We start from the raw sequence: 12266 nt of genomic DNA on the forward strand, positions 1-12266 counted from the left end.
TCTTATTACCACATGGAGATCACTATTGGCCTCCTCCCAGCAAATCAGAATGTTTAGAGAGAAGTCAATAGCTGCTATTAGTACCCGGCGAGAGTCAAGTGGAATGCAACACGCATTCTGATTGGCTCTCGCCGGGTCCTTACCCGGCTGAGAATCCTTCGATTCTTGGCCGGGATTCCAGCCGCCTTGTCCTCGGCAGGGGGCGCACATAATGCGGGCCGGGGTATTAATAGCAATATGACCCTTGCGGCGGGGGCATTACCGACTCAGGTAATGCCCCGGGGCCTTCGTTAAGTATAACTATGGGCCCCTGGGCATTACCTGAGTCGGTAATGCCCCCGCCGCTCGGGTCATATTGCTTAAATATTTACTGTTTTGTGAACTTTCTGTCGCCAAAATCAGAGACGGAAACAACAATGCAATATCCAAGCAGGATATTTTTCAACAAGCCACTTCTTCTCTGGGACAACCTTTTTGTTGTTGATGCTGCAACTTCATGTGCAACACACCAAAGAAGCTAAATCGAGTGAAGATTATTTCAATTTCTTATGGAGCAAACATTTACTTTTACATGATACATAATGCATTCTCATATCAAACCTGTTTCAGTTCAACCAAGTTTGCAATTAACATATTTAACTGATGTAGACAAGGTATTATCTAAATAATCCAACATAAAACCCTATTTAATTTACAAACTCAGTTTGTCTATTTGCTCACCCACTATTAAGACATTTGTTTTCTTCAGCAAAATTCAAAAACACATGTTAGCACTGCCACTATGCGCTAATAGCCTAATAGACCTCGGAAGGGGCCATTAGCATTTGGGTTAATGACCATAACCCCACTTATGGCCCTCGGTTTTGCCTCGTGAAATAACTTCTTGGTGGGCCACTATCCTGCGATAATGACCACTCCAGCTGTCTATAAGGCATATTATATGTATAATAGTGAAACAAATTGTTGGGAGGTTGTCAAACGAAACACTTATGACATGTTTCGTGCTCACAGAAGGTTGGTGCTTGATGTGAAAAAAGAGATCATATTAAATGGATGCAAATTTTGTCAGTGTTTTTTGGTAGACATTGCAAAACATTATTGTACAAATTCGATATTCCAGCACTTTTAAGGATGAATGTGTATATCTTTCCTAGTAATTAAGGAAAACCTACAGTTCTGAGGATGTGTTGCGACCATATCCATTTGGTTTTCCAGATTGGTTTCTTTGCAAAAGCATCTTTTTTCTGTCCTTTAGAATGATCCCACTGTTACCATATGCCTTTCTCTTGGCTTTATTGAGCAATGCTTTGAGGTTAACTCTTGCATTTATGCATCTTTCTCATTATTAAACTTGTTGGTAGTGCGCTTGGATACTCATACGTACAAATGAGCAAATCAGAACAAATCTTGCTATTTCTATGACAGTGCAGAAACTTCTAAACCCCTAAATCTGCATATCTTGGTGAGACTGGTAGACGATGCATAGAAATGTGTAATGGATGGGGGACGAACCCCATGAGCCAAACATGTGGATGCACTTTAGAGGCATATTTAAAGTCTTCGCAATTTGAGAATAGACGTTAGATCTGTGATGAACCCTGGAACTTTCAGGTTGCACTATAGACGATCCTCTTTCCATAATTGCTGTCGGGCATGAATTTCATTGGTGCTCATAGTGCCACAATACAGGTCATAGTCGCCACATGCAACATAAGATGCAATGTTTGAAGATGTTAGAAATGTATCTCACCAACGACAATCCAGGCGATGACATGATCTTCCTTCTTGGGGATCAGGATAGCAACAGGACCAAAGCTATTGCAAGTTTTATTTTTGGAGCTTGCCATCGGAGAGTTAAGAAGGTTGGAAACGGTTGGGACTAGAATAGGCCCTAGGGGCTGCGAGCATGGCTAGACATACAGGAGGATCATCACCAGCTCTCACGCAGGGTCTAAAGTATCCGTTTATTTAGAGCCCGGGAAAGTAGTAAATTACTATTTACCTAGGAGTTATCATTGTGCCATTTAGTTTTCTTCTTTTGTAGTGTATGCCTAAGATGCGTTTTTATGTCTATTATTTATCCCCATTTTTACGCAAAATGTTTAATGTTTTATCATGTTCATGTCATTTTAATATGACGATATTTCTGTCGTTTTTATATTTTTAATGTATTTTGCGTATTTCTCTTTGTAGATTGTGTTTGCACTGCATTCTCTTGTCATGAAAGACTCCCCGAGTCGAAATTGTAAATAAAATCTAATCTCACCAAATGATGAATAATTATGTTTGACAGTCTTGCTATTTTTAAAAATGAACATTAAGAGATTGTACAGCTTCAACAGGAGCAATGATGGGGTTTCTTTCTCTTTAGTGCCGCCTTCAACCTGGTTCCTTGCTTTGTGGTCGGCCTCTCCTTGGCCTTGTATGTCCTGCTGGCTATTGCCTGTAAAGTCGCGGATCACCATGAAGAAAAGAAGAATGGGTACATCCTCTTGCAGGATAACGCGTCGTCCGATCATCAGGCATATGCCATCATCATAGACACAGGATTTCGGTCGAGGGCCAAGACCACAGCAAAGGTATTTTGGGCGAGGGTACACATGTTTTGTTCTTTTTCTCACTACCTCACCTAGCCTGATTCAGCTGATCAGTGGTTTTGAATGCAGCCTTTTTAAGCAATGGATTTTGGAAAATATAGAGGTGCTTTACTGTAATACTGGAACATCATTTACTCATTTGTCTAGGGAAGGGAGACTGCTATCCGGAATTCTCCCTAGGGGTGGTGCAAAATGGCAAAACCTCACAGGGAGAGACTGCCCTCATGTGGACATGAACTCCTGTAACATGACAGAGCTCCCTAACCCCATGACCCTTGAAACAGCACTTGAGAACACTAGGGTTTGTTATGGTAATACTCCTTCCCTTCCTTCAGTAATGTCCAACATCACACCTTGTCTCAGTATTGAGAAGAACACGTTTTATCGAGTAATGCAGATTTCTCAATATTCAAAACCAGATAGTAGTGAGACAAAGAAGATGATCTACGGAGCCATACAAAACTCCTCTTTAACATATGTAGAAAGTACTGGGAAGTGGTGTCCCCACAGAAGCCTGAAGAGTACATCATGGAACCAAAAGTGCCATTCTAGTGTTCCGCTGGGGAGGTCCCCACTCAAAGATAAAAAAGAAGTGAAGAAGGAGCAAGGAAAGAGAGAGACAGACAGGTGCACAACCTGGCCAGCCCGAGAGTCAGATCACGGGGAAGCCTGAAGCCCACTGGAGCCTGGGATTTACAAACTCTGAGTGAGGGCTGGAAGGAAGGCAGTGCAGGGGATGCTGGCAGCAGGCTGTGAGAGTCTATTGTGGGTCTGAGGAGAGCAGACCCAGCTGCAAGGCCGAAGGAAAGAAGTGGTAGCGTGATCACAACAACATGGACTGTTGGGTCCCAGCGCAAAGCCAAGACCATAAGGAGCGTAGGTGTACCAGGACCATCCAAACGGACGACCAGATTAGAGAAATCCGCCAACAAGCAACCCCATCCCAGGAAGGACCGGTGATGTGCTGCATCTCACAGGAAAGTAAAGGGAGGCACGGGAGACCGTAAGGGGTACAGGGGAGGTAGAGAGAGGGACACAACATAATGTTCCTCACTACAGTGTCAGCTATAGGGCTGTTGGGGGACAGAACTGTATAGAGTGTATCAGTGATGAGCTCCCTTGCCCCAGTATAAAGAAGTGGCTACTGGACACTGGAAGAGTGAACCAAGCATCCGAGGAGAACTTCCTCAACGCAGTGGCAGCAATAAACACACTGACCACCAGAGAAGGGTCTGGGCCCCTAACAACATTGAAGCAAGCATCTGAGGAGAATGTCCTTGTTGCAGTGGCAACCATACGCCTGCTGACCACCAGACAGAGGTCTGGGACCTCGGTACAAGAGATCTGAGAACCTGAGGAGCACTTGCTCGGTGGAGTGACAAGATGAGGACATTGACCAGCAGAGAAGGGTTTGGGACGTTGCTGCTACCGAGAGAGAGTGACAAGACATGCAGCAAGTTGAAAGCCACCAAAAATTACTTTTCAAATACCAGGAGAAGGGAGTCATTCGCCTGTGGAAGACATAAAAACCCTTGGGACATATTCCAAAGACACCAGGGGAAAGGAGTCATTCCCCCTGGTCTTATTGTGAACTGCACAAACCAGTACCAGGAGAAAGGAGTCATCCTCCTAGTCCAGAATGTGGACTTGTGCAAAGATTGTGTGGAACCCACATACCAGAGGATTCGGGACATGGTTGGTACACGTGTAACTGGAATGGGGACCTATGCCACCTCCTGTAGGAGAACTGCCAATGCCGAGGAGCATTAGCCTGTAGAGTGGACGCTGCTGGTTATTTCTGGTTACATCAGTGAAACCCATTTAAGGATTGGCTCCAGCTACTGATGGTACAATGCTGAGGCTGGGGAGTTCCGACTCTAGTCAATCCATGCCATGTGCTTAAACACCTGCATGTATCCACATTAGACCACATGTATGCACATTTTTGCATATTTCCACACGAATCATTCTTTTATTTATTTGCTGTATAATGCAGTGTTGATACCCCTGATGATGCACCCGTTGCTCTGTCACGGTAAAACAATGTATTATTTTTATCCAAAAAGGCTCTTGCTTTTTCTGCAAGATGGCATCGTCTTATTAAATTCCTTGCCTCTGATGAGAATGGTGAATCATTGTCATGGAGTAAAGGTGGCAATTTGAGGGTTTACAAATAAAAGTCTTGCTATCGTGCCTCTCAGGGCTTTCAAAGTAAAATTATTTATAAAAATGTAATTTCTGTAAAGTTCTTAAGGATATGCAAATACTGTTTTGCCATCTTCAGAGGTGCCAAGAGTCGTTTCCTATGTGTTCAGCGTCATGGGTTTGTTTGCCCAATGGGTGCAAATACCAACCTGCCGCCTGTGTGTCAAGACTAGTCTTGAAGTCCAACGTGGGAGCTGCTGAACCCCACAGACCCACCAAAGCGTAGCGTTCTCAACTAACTATAAAAACCAGTTGAGTCCGTGACACCCCAGGGGGAAAGGAGAATTTGGATAAAATAATAAACTCAGACACTGGAACTTGAAGTCCCTTCTGGAGAAAGTATCTGCATAGATGAGAAATCAACAAATTAAACCAAAAAATAAATATGCATTAAATTTATTTTCAATTTCTGATTATATTGCTAACTCAAACAAGATGTACCTAATAATCCTCTGCTAATGCCTAGAGGACCTTTCCCTTGTTAATGAATCATTTTCATAAACAGTTTATTTCTTGCAAGGGAAGATGTGATGCTCAATTAATATGAGTTCATTTTCTCTTTTCTGAATTAAAGTGTGCACCCTTTAATTCTTATATGAGAAATGTTTAAGTGCTGGCTTGCCATGAGACTCAACTACTGAATAGAGTTCATCTGCTGAGTCCAGAATTCTTCATATAGAAAGAAAACTGAGTTTCAAACCCTGGAAATGTTTATTTTACTTCTTTCCTCATATTTATTCAAAGACTTCTTTCTTTCTTCCAAACTTGTTTAAACTCCAGTTTTTTCAGAAAACATAAAACTATTTCTGCATAGCGTTTATAGTTTATTCTTAACTAAATTGCATTTGCATTTCTTTGGTAGTTCATCAAAAAGAGGAACCATTCACTTCAAACAAATTAGTTTGTTTTAATTGAAGGTTTCATTTGCGGTCTGCTCTGTTATAACTTTGAAAATGCCTTTTTAAATAAATTGTTCCTTGAAGTGCCTTATCCATTTTTTTGCCCAACAAAAACTGAACCTCATATGTGTAGCTTTAAATAAGTTTCTTTCAATAGTTGCTGTTCATAAGAGTTGATGAAAAAATCAGTTGCCGCGCACGCGCATTTAGATCAGTAAGGAAAGATAACGTAAACAAGTCTGTTCAGTTTGTAAAACACACAGAGGTAACCGAAGCAAAAAAACTTTGAAACAAAATGCTACGTTCAACAAGAATATAATATTTAAACGTGCCGCTTACCTTGACTTCCAAAGGGTTATATTCGGAAGAGACTTACACTTCCTCAATACGAAAATACACGGCTTACGTGATTGCACAACAGCTGGGCTCTGCTTTGTCATGGCGCCCACACGAGACGGATTACGCACTTCCTCAATTGCTGGGCTTTTCCAAGTAATGGCGCTGACTCGAAAAATACAGGAAAATGAAAATTAACCTCTCAGAAGCTGAAACGGATTTACTAGTATCCTGAAGAGGGAAGCAATGGCATCAAAAATATGCGCGCACATAAACAAAAATAACAGAGCACATTTACACGTGCATATAGTCTGATATAATATTAACCCCTGGCTGACCAAGTCTTATAACTTATAAAAAAAAAAGAAAATAACTTTTAACGACCCGTAATTGTTTGAGCAAAATGAGTTCTACTTAACTCTGAATCTTTATTTTATTGCTGCAGGGTTTTCTTCTTATTCACATAGATATGAAGTCTTCCTTCCTTTAAGCGATAATGACATTTTATATTGTTTTAAAGTCCAAATTTCTTCTCAAAAAGCTTTGGGCCTAATATACTCAGGAGTAAACAGAAACATGACTTGCTCAGATGATTTTCTAAATGAAAGGCAGTTTAGAATGTTGAAATGACCCCTTTGTTTCTCCCTCGAAGAATCATGGCTCCTGCTACTTTCCACCATCTTGGCTTGGGTTCCCAACTGCACTCTGAAAACTAAAGTTAAGTCCTCACTAAAAACCAGAAAGAAACTTAACCAAATTAAATAAAATGAAATGCAGACCAAGATTTAACTTTCATTTAACCCAGAGACCTGACACTGTGTATGCACAAGTGCCTCCTTTTTATGCTCCTATGCTCTTTTTTTCCTCTTTATTTCCCTGTCCCTGGTTCTTAGTCTGAAAAGTTCCACCAAATACCCCTGAGTTACTTCTTGTCCCATAATGTTATCATATGAAGTGTTTGCTGACACATGACCCATTTCTCAGTCCACACGGAATTTTGATTTGTCATGGGTCTTGACTCTGTGCAGTTTTTGTGGCATGTCAAATGTAGCGCTATGTTTAGCTTATTTTGGGTCTAACAAATTGAGGGCCTGATTCATGGAAGTGTTTTATAATGGTGCAATCCGATAGGAAAATGTCCCATGAATCAGGCCCTAAGTGTTTTTGGAGAAGGGCTCATTGCTCTGTGCTTGCAAGAAAGATTGAGTATATCTAGAAGGACTCTACTGCTTTGTTTCAACTTCACACCAGTATTTCTGTGTAGCATTTTCCATATACGTTTAGCTCAGCAATATGGTTAAATCGAGCACGGTCAATTTGTAGACCACTGATGGATCTGTTCCGAGTTGAACATAGAAACTGCAGCAATATCGCACTCCTCCACTGACTATACCTCATAAGTCCATTGGTCACACCGCCAGGGGGTTCACAGGAATCGTATGTGTTGTGCTCCTGAGGGATTGCAAGCCATTTCTTCCTTCCATTGCTGAAGCAAGTCAGTATTGTTTGAAGCCAGTTTCAGCGTTATCCATCCCGGAAGGAGTAATTTCTGGCTGTAATTGAGCCATTGTAGGTCAAAGATTCAGTGCCTCCCACCCAGCCCCTCAAGGTATTCTGAACGGGTATGCTTTCTTGTGATTTCAACATAAATGCTAGGAAAGGGGAACATGCTTTACTCTGGGGTAACCCTGCTTCCGGCAATTGGGATGAAAGGGAAGCCGGCCACGAGTCACTCATGGAATACAAGACTTCTTAAAATGACTCTGCTAGAACCCGTTGTACAAAGTCGTTACGGGAGCGAAATATAAATGATGGAGCAAGAGTGAAGAAAAATAAAATCGTATCATGTTTATGAAAACCCAATGAATAGAAAAAGCTTTTTCAATTCCTAGCATCTGAATAATGAATTTTCGTTGCAAAGGTGCTCCTCATCGATGCACAACACTGAAAACGCAAAGTAACAATGTAGTGTTGTCTGAGTCATGCTCCCCAAAGCATGTTGAAATGGATGGATGCTCCTGCCTCCAGTCAGATAGATATATTCTAAAATCCTAACCTGATTAACCTATGAATGTGCCCAAAGTGCTTAGTAACAGGCCCCTCTTCCTCTGCCTCAAGAAACATCAAGTCGACCACTTTTCTGTCCGATAGTTTTATTTTGGTTTGGTTTGGGATGGAGTCTGGTTTTCTAAAATGTGATTCTAAATGGAAAAGGAAAACCTGTGTAAAGTTTTCTTTCCGGCTTTAGAGGATGGTTTGACCAAATCAGTCCTCTTTTCCCTTGGGGATGCGAGACTGGGAAGCTCCCTGGGGAAATGCTTCTGACGCTTGAGTGATGCTTCTACCTGGAAGGTAACTGGGCATGGCATGGACTACTCATTTTCTTCCCTGGGATCATGGCCTTCTATCTTGTGCTCCCTCCCTCTCCTGAGACTTATCTCCTTGGGAGCTGCTCTCATCTCTTTTCCGCCTCTGGTTCCACGACTAGGGATAATGTCCCCACTCTGTGATGTTTTCTATGTCCTCATTCCATCCGGGAGCATACATTACCCTCAACATAAGCAGAAACCTGGGGGTCAGAACGAAAAAGATCTGGTCTGACTTCAATGGAGTCCTCTGTACTAGGAGGCAAACATACCCCTGTACAAATTTGGGACCTAGTGCAACTGACGGTGGACCCCCTCTCTTCTACTCTTGCATCCATCGGGAGGACACTCCATTTATTTCAATGGAGCCACCGCCGATCCTCTGTAGCACAGATGCAGGATACACCGGGGGCCACAGTCGGACATGACGAGAAACACAAATGAAATGGAATGGCTACGGTGTTGTATAATCCTTGCAATGACAGGCCTGAGTCAGAGTTGTTGCAGGTGACGTCCCTTTATTCAGTAGTAACATCAAGATGAATCTGCATCATTATTTATGAGCTACAAAAGGGCAACAGGCCCTAGAACTAACATGCAACAGATATGAGTCTGTAAATGTCTCTCATTAAGCTTGGAGGCTGCTGATATGGAGGAGCGCACAGGAGCTGGTGCTGCTCCGTGCCTCTCTGCTCCCGTCTGCCGCGCGCGAAGCATGGGGGCCGCACTTCGCATTCGCTCGAGATCTCGCGAGACCGAGAGATCTCGCAATATCTCTACACACCTCCCTCTGATAATGCAAAAACAGTTAATTGCAGGACATAATCATTGTATCTCACCAGTCTTCTGTGTTCCCTTTGCGGCCAGTCACCTCTCTCACTATGAGCATCGTGCTTCTGGTCATCTTCTTGCTCTACTGTGGGTGCATCCACTTAAACTCATTTTCTTCCACTTCTCTTCTATCTGTCTCGGGCTCTCTTTCTTTCTCTCATTGTCCATTACTCCTTCGGTTTCGGGTCTTTCATGGGTCTTTTCTCTATCTTGCCTCTTTTCAAACATGGCTATTCCCTCCATGTTCCATGTGCGGCCATCTTCAGTGCGGACATGGTTGGTTCCTCTGTGAATCACCTTTATGGGTCTGCTGAACCTTGAGCCCGTCATTTGATCCTTGGTCGGTAGCCGTATTTTGATCCAATCTCCTTTTTTAACGTCTGACCCTTGTTTTGTCCTTCTTCTTCTGTCACTCCACCTCTTCATGCGTGCCTTGCTGTTCTCTATTCTCCACACCACTTCCAACATGTCTACTACTTCGTCTTCTCTTACTCTGGCCAACCATGGTGGCACTAGCGTGGAGGCTACTCTCCTCCATCTCAACATGCGAAAAGGGGAGATTTGGGTGATCCCGTTGGGGTTAGTCTGTGAGCTGCGATGGCCTCTTTTGTCGTTTTGAGAGGGTCCATTCCTGAGGCAGTCGCTAATTGGATGGCTCCCTTGACGAACCTGTTGGCCCGCTCTACAATCCCATTGGCTTGGGGATGATACAGTGCTGCTTTCTTCTGGTGTATGTTGTGCTTCTTCAGGAACAGTTCCATGTCTCTGGATATTAGTTGTACCCCATTGTCTGTTACTCACTCATTGGGGAGCCCTTCCCTCTGGAAGATGGCAGTGAGGACTTCTATTACGGTGGCAGTCGTGATGTTGGGGACAAACTCGGCCTCGACCGACTTCGATAAGTAGTCCACTAGCACTATGCCATAACGATGTTCGGGCGCCATCGCTTCCAACGGTCCTATAAAGTCCAGGCCCACTTTTGACCATACCGCTTCGGGGGTTTCTGTGGGAATCATGGGCGCCTGTCTGATCTTCAGGCGTTTATCACTGTTGATACACTTATGGCATCTCTCAATCATGGTGTGGATCTCCTGATCCATGGACGGCCACCAGTAGGCTTCCCTCACTCTGCGACGTGTCATGATGTTCCCCAAATGGCCAGCATGGGCTCGGCACAGAATGGTTTTCCTCATGCCTGTGGGCGGAATTACTTGGTCTGTTTTCATAATTATGTCATCGGCTTCCGAGATCTCATCTGCCACTTTCCAATAAGGTCTCATTCCTTCTGGCACTGCCCTTTCATCTGGCCACCCGCTCTTGATCCATTCTCTAATTCTCACCATGGTGGGGTCTTTTCCGTCTTCTTCCATCCAGTGTTTCTTGCTGAGTTCCAGGTAGTCTGTAATGGATGCTACAATGCACTCTTCTTGCAAGAAGGTGGTGGCATTGTCCTTGCCTTCTGGCATTCTTGACATGCAGTCTGCCTGCAAATTCTTCCATACCGAGATGTGTTGCACCTCGAAGGTGTATTCTTGCTGCTATGCGTGCTAATCTGGGCGTTGACACTTTGGTGCCACCTGGGCTGAGCATGTGTAGGAGGGGGTTTGTGGTCGGCGACTAACTGTTACGCTCACCTGGCTCCCATAGGGGCGTTGGTCGGACCCGGACAGCTGCGGTCTCCACCCACGTGATGCGTAGTGCAGCGATGACTGACTGGATCTGCCCTCCTAATCTTGTCTGCTTAACCCGTAGAAATATTCTCCTGCAAGTGGAGAGATGGATTTAGCCACTTGTGGATTCAAGTGATGGCACCCCCACAGTCCTCCCCAACTAATCACCTCCGAAATGCCCTCACAGCAATCTCACCTTATATTCTTGAAAGATGAGCTCTCCATCCTGCGTGGATTTGCAGGGGCGCGTCGATTCCAGTTACTTCACTGGTTTGAAGGCTCAGGAGAGTTCCGGAGAGTATTAACTCTGAGGTTCCTGGTGAGGACCAGTAAGTATTAAGTTCATAGAGTTCAATATGTCCAATGTTCACTCTTGTTCCCCCCTTCCTTTCTTGTCTTGTAGCTGGCTCGTGAAAAGATGCTCTTGTGGCAACTGGTGGCGCTCAGGTAAGAGTCTGTATTACCCGGCGCTGTCCGGTAAATGTTGCACGTGGAAAACGTGTTGTTTTGTCTCCCTTTACAGATGCGGCACGTGAAAATATGGAGAGTCACAAAAGGATGCCTCCGGTGGGAAATTTAGGTAAGCCTATGGTGGTAAGAATTATATTTGTTGGTTCCCTCGGCTCACCTTGTGGTTTTCTTTTGTCTCCTAGGTGCTGAAGTTCGGCGAAGAAATGATGGTGGCAGCGCCGACCCGAAGGATGCTGTGAAGACTGGTGAGTATGGCGCGGCGCTGCAGCTGGAGGTGGAGCGCGTGTAGAAATGATGTTCTTTACAGGTCCGGAGACGAGATGGATCCAGAATCAGATGTGGAATAGAAATAAGTTTGTTTTCTAACCTTGTCCCTTTCTTTCCTCTTTGTTTTAGGAGCTCCGGATTCGAGGCGGGCGTGGCAGAAGACTGGATGCAGGCTGCAGGCACGGTGAGCGTTACGCTGCTGGATGCAGAATAACGCGAAGCGTGTGTTGCTGGTCGGGCGTGGTTTAAATAGCCTCAAAAGTAGTCCCAGGTAAGAAGTCCCTAGAACCACACCCGAGTAAAAAATAGTCCCTGTAGAAAAATAGTCCCTTTCAGGCTTCATGTTGGATTGGAGTCATTTGCAGCATGGTCTGCCTGAGGTAAGTAATGACTATGAGCCTGGCGCCTTAGGCACCAGGACTGATTTCTACTATGAGCCTGGCGCCTAAGACTGAACCCAGATAGCCCCTAGCCGGGGCTGCTGAGGTTTTACTAAATGTCTAGATGCCTGCTTCCGGAGCTGATGGGCTTGGTCCGGATGCCTGGGGGTAGGCATCCTGACACTAACTTGAACCTTGTGCCCCACACATATGTCCTGAAATGTTCCACAGCCCATGCGCACGC

General features: G+C 44.4%; 1 protein-coding gene across 1 annotated transcript in view; it reads left to right on the top strand.

The window, feature by feature from the left end:
• The window catches only part of PKD1L1 (polycystin 1 like 1, transient receptor potential channel interacting), a 2330280-nt gene that overhangs the window by 1342801 nt on the left and 975213 nt on the right, over window positions 1-12266 (top strand). The window contains exon 31 of the mRNA XM_069613333.1: window positions 2372-2579. Within this exon, the coding sequence (XP_069469434.1) occupies window positions 2372-2579 (208 nt within the window). The remainder of the gene's footprint in view (window positions 1-2371; window positions 2580-12266) is intronic.

The sequence above is a fragment of the Ambystoma mexicanum genome, chromosome 5p (assembly GCF_040938575.1).
Source record: "Ambystoma mexicanum isolate Mex_15411 chromosome 5p, UKY_AmexF1_1, whole genome shotgun sequence".
Classification (NCBI taxonomy): domain Eukaryota; kingdom Metazoa; phylum Chordata; class Amphibia; order Caudata; family Ambystomatidae; genus Ambystoma; species Ambystoma mexicanum.